The sequence below is a fragment of the Sus scrofa genome, chromosome 9 (genome assembly GCF_054392235.1).
Source record: "Sus scrofa isolate SSC_HxYL_T2T_F1_AM1 chromosome 9, Sscrofa_HxYL_maternal_Yorkshire_Landrace_v2.0, whole genome shotgun sequence".
NCBI lineage: Eukaryota > Metazoa > Chordata > Mammalia > Artiodactyla > Suidae > Sus > Sus scrofa.
Genome location: NC_139391.1, coordinates 119,001,025 through 119,017,446, shown reverse-complemented (window position 1 = coordinate 119,017,446; position 16,422 = coordinate 119,001,025). Strand labels below are relative to the sequence as shown.

The 16,422-nt window shown below is 47.1% G+C and overlaps 1 protein-coding gene across 3 annotated transcripts; it reads right to left on the bottom strand.

Annotated features, from left to right (window-relative positions):
* Positions 1–281: 281 nt before the first annotated feature.
* On the bottom strand, positions 282–16,167 carry METTL13 (methyltransferase 13, eEF1A N-terminus and K55). 3 transcript variants are annotated; one of them, NM_001244726.1, is given in 8 exon segments: positions 282–762; positions 2,179–2,310; positions 4,809–5,024; positions 6,890–7,057; positions 9,680–9,875; positions 11,666–11,865; positions 13,447–14,206; positions 15,702–16,167. In NM_001244726.1, coding segments are annotated over 8 exon segments (2,100 nt in total). In that variant the 5' UTR covers positions 15,855–16,167; the 3' UTR covers positions 282–487.
* Positions 16,168–16,422: the final 255 nt, after the last annotated feature.

The following is a 16,422-nucleotide window of genomic DNA, read 5'->3' as shown; positions in this document are numbered from 1 at the left end:
AAATGGCAAGACAAAAAAAAAAAAAAAGTCTGTCTCACATAGAGGTCCTACTCTGTTTATAGTCTTTTGGGACAGAATGCTCTGCTGTCTCACTTGAGATCATTCCTACTGAACCAAGAGAAGGAGCAAGCAAAGCGAACTGGCAATCACATTCAATCATCTCCAATCCTAAGGAGCTTAGTGCATGCTCGTTAAGGCATCAGCATCTGATGGGGGCTCTGGCAGGGAATCCTGCCCAAGGACATGGTGAAGGAAGCAAAGGAGATCAACCCAAGCAGTACTGAGGAAGACAGGATGGAAAGGACTTCTTTATTTTCCCACATCTTCAGGCAACCTCACCAAGCTGGAGGTCACGTGCAGCTGAGTATGAAACTAAGAAAGATACAGGGCTTCAAAAGTACTGTGCATTGTATTTCTTCGATCTCTGACAGGCCAGGAGCCCAAGGTCAGGCTGGCGGGAAGCTGAGAGACTGCCTGGTCCAGACACTCATACAATCTTCACAGTTTTGAGCATGTCTGACAGGACATATGTGTCATCCCAGCCCTTCCCAGGCTTCCTCAGGGTCTGCTCCAAGGCCTGGGCCATTTCCAGAAGCTCTGGCGTAGCAACTTTCCGCTCAGGATGTGGCTGACAGAACAGGATCTCGTTTACTTCACCCTCAATTCGCCGGACATACAGGAGGGGGAACACTGCCTTGAGCCCAGCCAGCACTGAGTCCTTCAGCCCCAGGTCTCGGCACACAAGGTTGAGGATAAAGACACCTGCAGAGTGGGAAGGAAAGAGTTAGAATGATGGCGGTTTAGGGGATCTGTTGGAGACAAGGTTCAGCTCTGACGAATAAACGCCTTCCCGCCCCAGGAAGGCTGGTGGATCAAGGAAAACACCTACAGTGAGAGTGAGTTTGCAGAGAATGCACAGCACACAAAGGCAGGAAGAGAAAAGCATGGGGGATGTGTGAACCGAGCGAAAACTTCAAGCTAACTCCTTGCTCTCCTGTGCTGCTACCCAATGTCACCACTCTCCCGTTACACAAAGAATTGCTTTGAGAAAGAAGTAATTAATACTCTCAAGAAAGTACCAATTCCACAGACAGATTACCTTCTTAATATATATATCACATACCTTCACTTGTGACAATTATGGTTCTAAATTAACCCTGTTCAGCACAGTATCTCAACCAAATCAAAACACCTGGGAGGCTGTGAACATGTGGATGAAGAGCTCCAGCTGTCAAGAAGTCACAAGGACCTGAGTTAGAACCTAAGCTCTTATCTCATGTCATCTTGGTAAGTCCCTACCTCAGTTTCTTCATCTGAAAACAGGCTGCTATGAAGATGAAATAACACACTGCCCAGTCCAGTGTGGGAAGAATTCAAATGGCCACTAGAGTCACCCTGCCAGTGAGGTTGTGAATGGCTACAACTACTTTGTGAAACCATGTGGCAGCATCTTCAAAAACTGGACATACATGTAATCTGTGATCTAGTAATTACAACATATCTATGCCCAAGAGACACGCACACACTGTTCACCCAAAGGCATCACTAGAATGTTAATGGCAGCACTTCTTATAAAAGCCCCAGACAGGAAACAACCCAACTGCCAATAGCAGAATAGAGAGATGAACTGTGGTATAGTCACCAATGATGTTACACAGCAATAAAAGGGAATAATGTCAATACAACACTATGCGTGAATCCCACAAACATGCTGAGTCAAAGAAAACAGAGAACAGTGCGTGTGCTTCTTTTTTTTTTTTTTTCCTCTTTTGGCCACTCTGCAGCATGTGGAAGTTCCTGGGCCAGGGATCAGATCCAAGCCATAGTTGTGACCTGTGCCACAGCTCTGATAATCCTTTAACCCACTGTGCTGGGCCAGGGATAAAGCCTGTGTCCTGGTGCAGCAGAGATGCCTCTGATCCTGTTGCGCCACAGTGGGAACTCCCCATATGATTCCTTTTATATAAAGAACAAAAACAAGCAAAACGAAGCCGTGCAGATAGAAGTGAAGAAAGGAGAATGAGTTGCTGAAAGGAGGTAAGAGGTGGACTTCAGGGTGCTGGAAGGGGTCAGTGTTCCTTGTGCGCGTGTTCCATGCATTTTTCATTAAAAAGAATATTTACGTTAAAGGACCCATCCCTCCTTCCTCCTCCTTCCCCAACCTTCTACTCCTCATACCTTCAGGAGTCAAGATGCTTTTGACCTTCTGCAGGAAAGGCTGGGCCACAAACGCTGGGGGAGGACAACTCATTCCCAGGGTTGGGTCCTTACTGTCCACGTCAAACATTATGACGTCATAGTGAGGCCGTGCTGGGAAAGAGAAGCAAAGAGTGTTTGTCTTTTAGATAAAATAACAGCGTTCACATTCCAACCACATCTCCTCTGTGACCCGAGGTGGCACAGGCGGCTAAGTCCGAAGGATGACACAGAGGACGCAGTTTGCCTAGAAGGGCACTAATGTCACCATCCACAGGAGTCGTGCCATGGGGTTCTGCCCTCAGTAGCCCGCATTTAGGATGGGGCCTTCACCTCATCTTCTTCCTCCACGTTAAAAGCCCTTTCCGGAGTTCCCTTAGTCGTGTGGCAGGTTAAGGATCCAGTGTTGTCACTGCTATGGCTCAGGTCAGAGCTGTGGTGCAGGTTCGATCCTTGGCCCCAGAACATCCACATGCCATGGGCTTGGCCAAAAAAAAAGCCCCTTCCACGAACACACATTACTGGGGTCCACTCTAGTATGATTATTACTCAGTCAAAGGCCCATCTATACTACTGATTTACAACCCTGGCAGAACATTAGAGTCAAATGGGAAAATTCTAAATACTCAGAGATCCTGGGCTCCAGTCATGACCAACTGAGTTAAAAACCCAGAGGTGGTAAGGAACAGATGGGAGGGGAGATGGGAAGCCCTGCTACTTCTCTTAAGCTCCCCCAGGTAATTCTATATGCGGAGTTGAGAAGCATTGACCTAAACAAAGCAGCTGTCTCTACCTTTAAGGGTTGACCCAGCAAATGGTAAATTTAACTTAACTCGGGGAAACAGCATATGCTGCCTTCTCAGAGAAAATGTTCTCAAATTAAAATTAGTGTATCTGGAGTTCCCATCGTGGCGCAGTGGTTAACGAATCCGACTAGGAACCATGAGGTTGCGGGTTCGGTCCCTGCCCTTGCTCAGTGGGTTAACGATCCGGCGTTGCCGTGAGCTGTGGTGTAGGTTGCAGACGCGGCTCAGATCCCACGTTGCTGTGGCTCTGGCGTAGGCCGGTGGCTACAGCTCCGATTCAACCCCTAGCCTGGGAACCTCCACATGCCGCGGGAGCGGCCCAAGAAATAGCAACAACAACAACAACAACAACAAAAAGACAAAAAAAAAGAAAAAAGAAAAAAAAACTAGTGTATCTTTTCAAGTTATTTGAACAATAGCTAGCTCAAGAAAGAAATGATTTCACTCAATCAGTGAGGAAGAAATGATGAATCTGACCCTAGATCTTACTATAATGTTAAATAGTTTTACAAGGGGTAGATCTGCAATACAAATGACTTGCTTTTAGCAAACTTTGAGAGGAGCTAATGATTATTTAATAATTAGTAAGTATTTTCTGAGGACAACAGCATGTCCATCACTGTTCATAGCACAGCTCTGATTCTGGTTTCTTAGCGAACAGAACATGCTGGCTCATCAAAGTCTAAGGACAAGCATAGCACATACCTGCACTACTGAGTCCTCCAATAATCGGAAAGGTTGTTAGGGACAAAGGCCAGAGCTGTTCGAAACTGACTTAAGGGTAATAATGGCAGCAACGTATCATGGATTGAGTAAGTGCTGTGAACTTGGCACCATTTTAAATGTTTCACAGGTATTATGATCTTGGGCCTGGGCCCCCAGACTGGCCCTAGACTCAGAAATGGAAACTGTGAAACTGATAAAGTTCAGTTTGCAATTAAGTGAAAGCAGCATGCATCCATCCCAAAACCAAAATTCTTTCCCTAGGCATCCTGGTTTGCCACACCCGTCCTGTAAGTTATTCTAATTCAGCAAAAACCAGAGCATCTATCATGGAATGAGCAGACTGGGAAGGCTGGGTGGCCTGGGCTCCCCAGGTTCACGTAGGAATGAGCCAGCATAACGGACTTCTCCCTGAGGGGCTCAGCTCTGAAAAGCATCCGTCACCAGAAGCCTAGATATTAAGCTGCAGAAGGATCAGGGGAGCTATTCTAAAACATTACCATGCCTTTTGTCCAAGTCTGGGGTACAAAGTATTAGAACAAAATGGAGCCTTAATTCCAGTAGCAGCAGGGCAATTAGAGTAACTTTTGCATCAAGATTTCTTAACTTCATCACTAGGTACATTTGGGGCCAGATAATTCTTTATTATCAGTGGCTGACCTGTGCATTGTAGGATATCTAGCAGCATCTTTGGTCTCTAACCGTTAGATGCCAGAAGCACCCCTACCTAATGGTCACGACAAAAAAGTGCCTGCAGATATTGCCAAAGGCCCCTGCGGTTTGGAACCACTCATCTACATGAATGCTGTTTTGCTCTATTTCTGGCTTCATCTCTAGCTGAAAGATTTATAAAACACACCTCCCCCTCCCAATATTTCTTCCCCTTTCCTCACTCAGCTACAGACTTTGGGCTTCTTGGAATTACGAGGAAAGTGGCAAGGTTACAGGATCAGAAGAGATTCAGAAGAGGGGCCCACATGTTTGTTAGTGTCATCAGGGCAAGAAATAGTCTGTTTTACTTGTTGCTATAGCCTAACCCCTAACACGGCTCTCAACGGCCCTCCAAATCCTCCAGAGCAGTACCTTCTTCTCCTGCCAAACTGGTAATGTAGTCCAGGCCGTCTGCAATGTGGACCTTCATCCGGTTGCTCTGGGAGAAGCCAAACCACTGGGTGGCCACTTGCAACATGGAGGGGTCGATCTCCACAGCATCGATGCAGGACTTTGGGAAATGATCGTGGACAAAGAGGGGGAGGCTGCCCCCACCCAGGCCTACCACCAGTAATGCCAGGGGGCTCTCTGTAATAAAGAATAAAAGCATCACTTTATCATCTGTTCACTGTCAAGTTTCATACCAGCCTTGGGGAGGGCAAAAGAGGGAGTCAGACTGTTGGCTCTGCCCAGGGGATACAAGATTTAGAGACTTGACCCCCCCTGTCTCTTTCTAGAAATGTAGGAGTCATCTGACATCTGGAAACTCAACCCTGGCCTCACAATCCTTTCTTTACTAGATCTAGAAGATGAACCACTGTATTATGGCCCCTTAAAGATCCCAAAGCACTTAGCTAACATTATAGCACCAGTCCCCACTACAAGCATTATTGAACCCCTCTAAGAAACAGGAGGCACAATGGCTAACATCCTGTTCATGATCACAGTGCAGGGCAGATGGGATGCCCTCTGCCCAGCTTTCAACTCAAAGGCCACAACTGCCTTCTCAGACACATCAACCAAGTGAGAGCAATCCATCCAAGTTCCAGAAATCAGAGGAAAACAAAGACCCAAATCGAACACCTAAGCACAGAGAAATCACAGCAACCACAGAGGCGTGGAAAAAAGGTAAGAAACAGGAAAGAATCACCAAAAGAAGACAGACCTTGAAGATTAAACGTAAGAACTGAGGAGCTCCCGTCATGGCTCAGTGGTTAACGAATCTGACTAGGAACCATGAGGTTGTGGGTTCGATCCCTGACCTTGCTCAGTGGGTTAAGGATCTGGTGTTGCCGTGAGCTATGGTGTAGGTTGCAGACGTGGCTTGGATCCCGCGTTGCTGTGACTCTGGCGTAGGCCGGTGGCTACAGCTTCAGTTCGACCCCTATTCTGGGAACCTTCATATGCCACGGGAGCGGCCCTAGAAATGGCAAAAAGACAAAAAAACAAAAAAAAAAACAAAAAAAAAAACAAAAAACCGTGAGAACTGATACTCTAGGAACATACATCAACACCAAGATAAGCCAAAGTACAGGGTGTCCCAATAAGACATACGCAGGGACTTTGGGTAAAGACGGTTACAAGAGTAAACAGAAACATGACTCTATTTGCTACTATAGTCAGATACAAACCTAATCTTAGCGATAAGGTTATGATTATACTACCTATACTATGGATTTTCTTAAAAAGTAGAAATTCAAGATAGAATTGCATGTGAAGCTCAAATAATGCATTATTGAAAAGCCAGAAATTCTCTTAAAATGCAAAGGTGTCTCTCCAGAGATGTGATTTTTAAACGTTCCATCTGGTTACATGGGTATACAGACATGCAAAAATTCACCAAGCTGAACAACTTCACTCTGTGTACTTTATCGATCTCATCGAATGTGTTTTATACATTAATTTTTTTTTTTTTTTGTCTTTTCTAGGGCTGCACCCACGGCACATGGAGGTTCCCAGGCTAGGGGTCTAATTGGAGCTGTAGCCACCAGTCTACACCACAGCCACAGCAACACCAGATCCGAGCCACATCTGCAACCCACACCACAGCTCACGGCAACGCTGGATCCTTAACCCACTGAGCGAGGCCAGGGATCAAACCCACAACTTTATGGTTCCTAGTTGGATTTGTTAACCACTGAGCCATGACAGGAACTCCTAATTTTTTTAATTGTAGTTAATTTTACACTAACTTTTTAAATGAATGAATAGAAAAAAAAAATTTAGATATCAGCAGTTGGAGCCATTTTGAGATTACAATTTGGCTTTGAGAGAAAATAAATAACTTTCTTTGGATGTTCATGAACTTAGAAGATGTTTGGAATAAGAAGATATGACTATATCTGCATCTGTCAGCCTGTAATCATGGTTCCTAAGCTGCAAGGCAGCAGACACTGGTTACCTCTGTGGTCTCACATGCTCCCTACTGTGGAAGGCAGTGGCATCGCCCTCACCTAGGAGCAGCTCTGGGTTCCTCAGCAGGGCAAGACCAGCGATCATGGCTTTGTGGTGTTCACAGCACAGGTAGCTCTTATCGATGGACTGTCCCGGGGCTGCAGGGAGGTCCTCTGGAGTGTCAGTAGGCCGCTGCTTCTTCCTGTCCTTTTTCCGCTTCTTCTGGGCTAGATGGGAGACAGAGATGAATGAAGTCATATGCCTGGTACACTGTCCTTGGAAAGCGAAGCACACCAGCAGCAATGTACTAAAGCTGGCTTACTGAGACTCAGGAACCCCAATGCTAAATACACAGGAATTCTGTCAATTGGTTGACATGCTGATAGCATGAAATCTGGCCATGCTGGCCATCTTTATGCCACAGAAATTGGCAAACAGTACATATCATGGCTTCTTTTCCCCAGGGATGGTTTTTAAACATTTAACACATACCACTGGATACTAGAGAGTCAGGAAAGGGAAGAGCCAAAGAAACACCCCAAAACTCAAAACTCTACAAAAACTCAAGAGAAGAGTACCAATGCCTCTCCTCTGAGAAATACAAAGCAGCTAAGAGAAGGGAAGTTGATTCATGAACCCTTTCAGGGAAAAAGAACCTAAAGTTACTAATTACCTCCCCTATGCCAATTACTATACTAGGTCTTTTACTCTTGCAGCTTTTAGTAACAACACTATTTCAATTCTTGACAAATGGAAAAACTGAGGATCTGAAGAGTTATTAATTAATTAGGCCCAGAATTAGTAGGCAGTGCAGCCAGGATTTAAACCTGGGACTGCCTGTCTCTAATACCTTTCATCTTTCTACTGTATCACACACCAACCCACTAGACAAGGACATCCGAATGTTCATAGAAGGGGGGATATTCTACAAAAGGCCCCTCTACTGTCCCTCTATCTACTCCCTCAACTTCTCCAGGACAGAGTGAGCAGATGGTCCTGGGGTTTGCTAGGGACCAGATATACTCCAGAGCACTTTTGGGCACTGATGGGTGAGTGGCAGTGTGCTTTTCAGAGATGTTACATCATTTGTGGGGGGCGGGGTCACACCCCCAGCAAACAGAAGTTCCCAGGTCAGGGATCCAACCCAGGCTACAGCAGTAACGGGAGCCACAGAGGTGACAACACCAGATCTTTAACCACCAGGCCACCAGGGAACTCTTTTAAATCACTTTTTAACACACCCTCCTTCTTGCTCACCAATACATCTGTGAAGGAGATCACTCCCATGAGAATTACTAAGAAGGTTAGGAACTTGACAATAACGGTGGGAAGGAAAGGCCAAAACCCAAATTGGGAGGCAAAATGTCCTCTGAAGCGGAGTTCCCATCGTGGCTCAGTGGTTAACGAATCCGACAAGGAACGATGAGGTGGCGGGTTCGATCCCTGGCCTTGCTCAGTGGGTTAAAGATCCGGCATTGCCGTGAGCTGTAGCGTAGGTCACAGACACGGCTCAGATCCTGAGTTGCTGTGGCTCTCTGGCGTAGGCCAGCAGCTACAGCTCCGATTAGACCCCTAGCCTGGGAATCTCCATACGGGTGTGGCCATAGGGGGAAAAAAAAAATGTTCTCTGAAGCAATTTTACTGAGCTTTCGGTGAGACAAAACTGAACCAATCTGTAGCCAGAGTGACCAAATGACAGCACAGGTACCCAACAAACATGGGTGCACCTGACCAGGGCATACCCTCAAGAGAAAACTGTCCTGCTGAGCGTAACCTAATCCTGGTCTCTGGGCAAACCCGTGACTCTATGGGTTTCTGAATGCTCTCTCCCACCTTCCTTCCAGATGGCCCTGCTAACAGGACAGCATGGTGAGGCAAAGGAAACAACCAGGAATTAGGAGATTCAGTTTCAGATTCCAGCCTGAGTCTGTGCCTCAAAAAGGAAGTTGTACTGGAGAAGGGGAGGGGAGAAGCATTCACTTTTTCTACTCTATACATTTGATTTGTGAATTGATTACAATGAGCAAGTATTGCTTTTATAATACAAATGCACAAGCCCAAGAAAATAGCAGGGGAAACAAACTACTGCTCTACCCATTAGTGGGCATTTCTGAGCAACACTTGGGAGAGCACTTGAAGGGAATCCTAGAGAACATGGTCTAGATCTACCCTGTCCAAATCTGTAGCCATTTACACGCAAATGTTAAAAACATTTAAATGTAAGTTAGTCAGAATTAAATAAAACTAAGGATTCAGTTCCTCTGTCACACCAGCAATGCTCCAAGTGCTCAGTAGCCATATATGGTTAATGACTGCCCTGCTGGACAGCTGACCAGATATTAAATATCTCCTCCGATGCAGAATGTTCTACTGGGATGGCACTGGACTAGATGACCGCTAAGGCGCCCGCCAACTCTGAAACCCTCTGAAACCAGTGCTAGGAGGTGGCACCACGTAGGAGGGCAGGGCTCACCTGCACCCTCCATGTTTCTAGCACACCTCACAGAGGCCAACTGATCTACAGACACATATGGAGCAACCTGTAAAACAGGCAGCCTTTAAAATGGAGGCATTAAAGTGATCATCACATTTATTGGGTAACCACCACCCCTACTCCTTATCATTGCAGAGCGGGCTTTGCTCAAGAACAGAAGTCCGCCTCCTTTTGCTTATCACCACTGACACCCTAAGAACTCTGATGATAAAAGGATGACTGAGAGCCCAGTGCCTCTGCTCACAGGTAGCAGGTCTGTCCTACAGCTCTGCCAAGCTCCCAGGTCTTTCTCACCACCCCAAACTGTCCAGGCCATGTACACCTGGGCCCCACCACTGTGCCCACAACACCTCACCTCTATGAGACACGTCCTTTAGCAACCTGGCTTCTGACTGCACCACATTCCTGTTGCTCAGGAAGATGAGCCGCCGAAAGTAGCGCCTGTCATCCCCCTGCACGTCCTCAATGACGTAGTCACCACTCAAGGGGCTGCAGTCTTGGTGCTGAACAGTCCGGACCCCGATGTCCCCACCCACAGACAGAAAGGGCACCTGGAGGAACAGCAGAGGTGTGGTCAAAACACCAGCTCAACTGAGAAATCGGATAAATTATAATCCCTTCCCCTTGTGTGTATGTGAGGAAGCCCAGTACCATGACCCCGGGCAGCAACAACTCCAAGGATCTGCCATTATATTAAAGCACTGTTCTGGGGCACTTGAATGGATCTCAAAAGGTTTAATTCACCTTTTTGAAAAGCAATTGAACAAATAAAGGTCCCCTAAATCATCAGTGAAATGCAGCTGGTTCCACGTAAGAAAAATATGAGTTTCCCAACAGTAATCCTTAAGAGGACTTTCAATAGTTCAGAACAATTAAAGTTAGAATGAATCCTCAGGAAAGGACTAGAATCATGAAGGAAAGACTCTGAACAGGGATAAAGATAAGAAAATCTAGGACTTGTGGCACAGTGGCTTGGGTCACTGCTGTGGCAAAGATTCAATCCTTGGCCTGGGAATTTTTGCACACTGCAGGTGCAGCCAGGAAAAAAAAAAAAAATCCAGGAAGAAAGAAACCACTCCTAATTGGGAGAAATTTCTCCCTTCCTCCAGTCAATCTCATCTTTTTTTTCCTTTTTTATTTTTCATTTCTTCCTTACTTTTTATTTATTTATTTTTTTTTTATCTTGGCTGCCCTGCAGCATATGGAGTTCCTAGACCAGGGATTGAATCTGAGCCCACTTACAACCTATACCACAGCTGCAGCAATGCCAGATCCTTAACCCACTGTGCCAGTCCCAGTGCTGTAGAGATGCCCCCATCCCATCAAGCCACAGCAGAAACTACTGCTCTTATTTTTTCCCCACATTTTTCCAAGTAAGAGAAAAAATTAGGAGAAAAAAAATTATTTTCCCCCTAAACTTTCCATTTCCTTTCCCATCTTAACATCTATTTCTTCTCAAAGACCTACAAGAGTAATAATAATCACCAGGGACTCCTGACTTTGCAGAGACACAGGCACTGGTCAGGGAAGGTCACAAATGGGCAGGGTCACAAACCCCCATAGGACTTGTGTTTCTCTGGACACCAAACCCAAAATCTTCCAGGAAGAATCAAACCCACATTCATCTGTGAGCACGTCACCTTAATGGGCAGAACCACAGGCTGGGAACTCAGTAGCTTGGGTTCTTCCTTTTAGATCTTTTATTACAGCACCAAGCCTCCATGTACCTTGGTTTGCCCATCCACCAAGAAGGATAAACTCCTTTCTATAAAATCCTTGCAATAAAGTCACCTGTCAATTACCTTGTTATGTTACCAGGATAGGACAAAACAGACTGTCAACTGATGATACCATGTCATTGTTTTGGCAAAAGCTTTGTTTCCTTCCCAGTGAAATACCAGACCGGCAATGTTAATATCTTGAAAATTATGCTGAGCTGTACTGGCCCGCTCCCATTCTACCTCAGAGAATGATGGTTCTAAGAAGCAATGGCCAAGGAAGTCCCGTGTAAAGTGGGTTAGGTGAAACACAGCCTGAGTAATCCACAGTGTGAAGAGCTGGAGCCTGCAAGGTGGAGAGCACTTCTTACCATCTACGAGGCTCCACAGACACAGAAGCTGCTACTGTGGGGCTGAAGGCAACCGCTCACCTTCCTCTCACTGCCTGGGCCAAGGGAAGGTAATTTCTGCCCACTTCACTCATGGTTCCTGACATGCCCTCCAGGAACAGATGAGGGCCACAGACCTTAGTCCTAGCTCCTTCCAAGACACCCTCTGACTTCCTGGCTGCTGATATGACTTCTCCACAAAAACCATGAAAGCTGCTGCCAAAGTTTTGTTACCTGCTGCTGGGCGGGCATTCCGGCTGGGGCCAGCTCCATGACTCTGGCCGAGAGCTCAGCCTGGATGCTATCCATGCCCTCGTACTGCTGACCTCGGTGAAGGGCCACTGTGATCAACCTTCTGAAGCCTGCACTGGCTGCCAGTTGCTTCCGGCCCTCCTCCATGCCGAAGAGCCATTCGGTCTCCCGACCCTGGGGGACTGGAAAGAGGCATTTGTTGACGGGGAATCCAGGGAAAAGTGTTTAAAGCCCATGACAAAATATGCCCCATGTAGCAGAGAGCCAGCTGCCGGCCAGACCCAGCTTCCCTTCTAACTGTGACCTACCAAGGGGCTATCAATTCCCAGTGCACAATGCCCACAGAGAAGGTGCCAGGAGAGCCATGGGAGGACCCAGTGTGGAAAAGAAATGTGAGCATGTATTTAAGGGGAGGGAGGAAAGTACCCAGGGCAAGAAAAACAGCAATAATACTAACACTTTACAAATTATCCCAAGCAGTTTACAAACAGAAACTAATCAAATCCTCACAAGAGCCCGCGATGCAGGGAGTATTATTATTCCCATTTTATAAATGAGGACATTAAGACACAGAAGTTACATTCTTTGCTCAAGTTCACACTGCTGGGAACTGGCAAAGCTGGGGCTCAAACCCAGGCAGTCCAGCCCCAGACTCCATGCTCAGGTCCACTGTGCCATGTATTCCCACAGGTGGACACTGACGATACAAAAATACATGGAAAAATGGATTTGACATCAGGAAACAAATTACCAGCACGACATATCAACACCTCATGCTTGTTAAGAATATTCTACTTATGGGAGTTCCCGTCATGGCTCAGCGGTTAACGAACCCAGCTAGCATCCATGAGGATGCGGGTTCGATCCCTGGCCTCGCTCAGTGGGTTAGGGATCCGGCGTTGCTGTGAGCTGTGGATCTGACTCGGCTCAGATCCCGTGTTGCTGTGGCTGTGGTGTAGGTCGGCAGCTATGGCTCTGATTCGACCCCTAGCCTGGGAACCTCCATATACCACGGGTGTGGCCCTAAAAAGACAAAAAGACCAAAAAAAAAAAAAAAAAGAGAGAGAGAGAGAGAGAATATTCTACTTGTGAAAACATTTCTTCACCCTTTCTCTTTTGATCATTACCAAGTGGAATCTGGTATCATTTACCCCTTTCAATAGTAATGCTAACATCTGTAAAATCCATCATGTGCCAGGCACCATTCTAAGGTCTATTACCCTTCTCACAACTACATAGGACAGTTATAATCTCAGTTTATAGATGAGGAAACCGAGACACAAAAAGAAAACTAACTTGTCTAATGTTACACCACCAGGAAGTGACTGAGCCAGGACTGGAATATGAATAGTCTGGTTCCAGAGTTCATTTCTTTAGCTGTACTGTCTCTCTAAATTCAGTAGAGAAGCACAGAAACTTCCCCAGATCAAGGTGCTCACAGGCTCCCTTGCTTCCACTGCTCCATGTTACAAAATAACATCTCCACAAAGTGTGACCTGCCTAAATTTATCTGTACTAATTCTCCTTCTCCCTACCAATCCCATTCTGGCACTTCATCAAGCCTTTGCCATGGAAGATGGGAAGAAAGAAACGTCAAATCCAAGCAGGCAGCTGAAGAGCTGCTACTCCCCCTTCCTCCCACCCCGGTCAGTCTAACTTCTAAAAGTATGGCCCCCTGCAAGATAACACTCAGCCACAAAGCCCCAGCCCCAGCCCCTGTAAGCCAGCCCCTCCAGGGAAGAGAGGGAGCAATCCCAACTCACTGATGAAAATGGCAAAATGACTGTCCCGCGATGCTTTCACTGTGGGGCTGTCCACCACGTGGAGGGTGTAGCGTGGCTCCCCCGTGTCCCCATTGCACAAGTCCAGGGACACACTCCCCAGCCCGGCCTTGCGGTACAGCTGGCTGCACAGCCAGGCATACTGCTGCCGCTCCCGCACTGCCTCAGCCAGCCGCTCGGCACTCTCCAGCCGCACAGGCTTGCCCTGCTCCTGAGCACACAGCTCAAAGATCTGAAGGGCAGAGCCAGGGACTGGCCTGAACTTGGTCATGATGAAGGCAAAGACAGGCAGGGAGAACCGAGGCTCTGAGTCCAACAGCTGGTCCTGGCTGTTGGCCACCTGGTGCACCCTCACCATCCACCCCTCCCGAGAGAAGTGACCCACTGCTTTCTTCAGGACGTGAGCCTGAGCCAGGGAGATGCAGAGGTAGCGACCGCCCACCTGCAGGACACGGCCAACCTCAGCCAGCATCCTGTCCACCTGCTGCAGGGTCTTCTCCTCCTCATCTGTCAGGACAGCGTCCAGGGTGCCCTTGTCCAACACCACCTGGAAGGAGGCATCAGGAAATTCCATCTGTGTCATGTCCATCTTCAAGAAGCTCAGCTGGGGCCGTCGGCTGGCATTGCGTTCCTTCATTTGCTTGATGACGACCTCACTGATGTCAATGTTCACTATATCCTGATAGCCCACATCATACAGCTGCTCACTGAGCTCTGAGTTACCGCACCCAATCACCAGCACCTGGGGGAAAAAAAACAATATGGAGGTGATCAAGGCAAAGGAATGAGCTTCACGTACTTCAAGGAATCAAGTCTCCCCTTGGCTGATGCGTGTTTTCAGAAGGCAGAGATGCTACCATCAGGAGAGAGCACCATTACAGAGCTGATGCTAGGCTCCAACTTGACCACAACTGGTTAGAGGAACTCACTAGTAACAAAAGCTGTAACAATGCAAGTTATGCAGAAACAGACTAACCAGGGTTGTTCTTTTCTCTCAATCAAGCATTTATTAATCAACTGCAGAAACAAACTAATCATGGTTGTTCTTTTCTCTGAATCAAGCATTTACTACTCAAGAATTGATAGAAAGTCATGGTAGTTACAGTAAAAATCTCCTATTTATTTCACTATTGAAAACCAGGATCTGGACTAATCTGATTCCACTCATGCCTTCAGCTCTAATCCATGACATTCTGCTATTTTCTAAAGCCAAATTTAAAACACAGGTTGTTGCCTCCTTCTCTATGGAGCAATCTTCCATTGATCCTTCAAAATTCTGCCCTGAGGAGTTCCCTGGTGGCTCAGCAGGTTAAGGACCTGGCAGTGTCACTGCTGTGGCTTAGGTCACTGCCTTGGTGTGGGTTTAATCCTTTAATCCTGGGAACATCCACATGCCATGGAGGAAACAAACAAACAAAAAACAAAATTCTGCCCCAAGGTCGTCATCTCTGGAAAGAAGTGAGACAATGCATAAGCTTTGGAGTTAGGTAGGCCTAAGTTTAAATTCCCACGTGACCACTTACTACATATATGATGATCTTGGGCAAGAAACTGGCTCACAGAGCCTCTTTCTTCATCTGTAGAATTTATGTACTACCACTCAACTCAATGAGAATTCAATGATTGAACCAAGACATACATACATACACGCATGCACGCACGCACACACAAAGCACCCAGCATAAGGCTTGGCTCTTAAAGCTTCCTCCTTGAATGCTCTCTACCCTTCTTTCTTCCCTACTTCCAGTACAACCCTTCTATCAAAACTCCAATTACTGTATTTACCACTTTTTTTCACTTTTGGAATGTGCTCACAGTTTAAAATGCTCTTGTGGCTTAAGGGTTGAGCCCAGTGCCTTAAAGTCAGTGGGCCTGCAACACCTGTTTGATAACATGTTCACTTATCAGTAAAGCCAGAAGTGCTGCCAGCTCCACAGGGATGCACTGTGACAGAAGTACACTTCTTCACTAGGAGGAGATATCTAGGTCCCATTACTAAATAAGTCATCCTTACAACAGGGTTATTAATTTAAGGGTGAGTTGGGGGTGGAAGCGTTTATCTGAAATTCTTTAAAAGGATATTTCGTAATTGCCTGTTGGCTGTAACGCTGCATGGAGTCCTAAAAATATGGGCCCAGCGAGGGCCCCCCACTCCTGTAACGGTCTGCCAAGCGCAGAATTTCTGTTATCAGATCACACCTTCCAGAGCACACACAGGGCTGCCAGGTCGCGCTTACCTTTTCCCTGGGCTTGATGTATTTGTGTAGCACCCCGCACAGTTCCAGGTAGGTTCCATACCACTCAAAAGCTTTCTTTCCCCGCTGCTGGAAGAACTTCTCCCAGTAGTCAACGGACCCAAACTCTTTAGAGCTTTTAGGTAAGAGATTCATATTCCCACTGCCCACGGGGCTTCTTCAAGACTCTCCTACTCCCTGTGCGGTACCATCGGAGAGGCTTCTCTAAACGCTGGCTCCGGGGCGCCGCAGCGGGAATTCTTTCCACGGACAAATAGCCACATTGATTTACCACCCCAGCCCCCCACACACACACACTCAAAACTCAAAGGGGTAATCCTTATACGCTCACCACACGCGCCAGACGCTAAACCTAATCAACGTTCACCCCCTCTCTGCGCCCAAAACCCCTACCCCACGTGGGAAGCCCCTCACACTTTTTCAGAGCTTGGTTTCAGAACCCACAATCATATCCGGGTGCGAGGCTCCACGATTGGTCGGCCGCCCAGACCATCCCAGCAGCTCATTGGTCAGCGATTTTCATTCCTGGTACCTCATTGGCTACGACACACTCGCCTCACGCCGGCGGTTTCGTCGCGTTTATTTACGTACTGGGCCGGGAAGGGGCGGGGCCCGGGTCCGGAGGCAGAGCCGAAGAGGTTCGGCTCTCCTCGCCCTTGGCTGGAGCGCCGGAGCCGCGCGGGGGCAGCCTTTTCAGCTCTGG

Bases quoted from the DNA above. Each gene is read 5' to 3' on its own strand.
- METTL13 (XM_084974201.1), bottom strand. From the start codon at position 11,830: ATGGAGGAGGGCCGGAAGCAACTGGCAGCCAGTGCAGGCTTCAGAAGG. The intron at 9,876-11,665 runs GTAACAAAACTT...CTGTTCCTCCAG, and splicing joins GAATGCCCGCCCAGCAGCAG to GTGCCCTTTCTGTCTGTGGG. The intron at 763-2,178 runs GTATGAGGAGTA...CCCACTCTGCAG, and splicing joins AAGCATCTTGACTCCTGAAG to GTGTCTTTATCCTCAACCTT.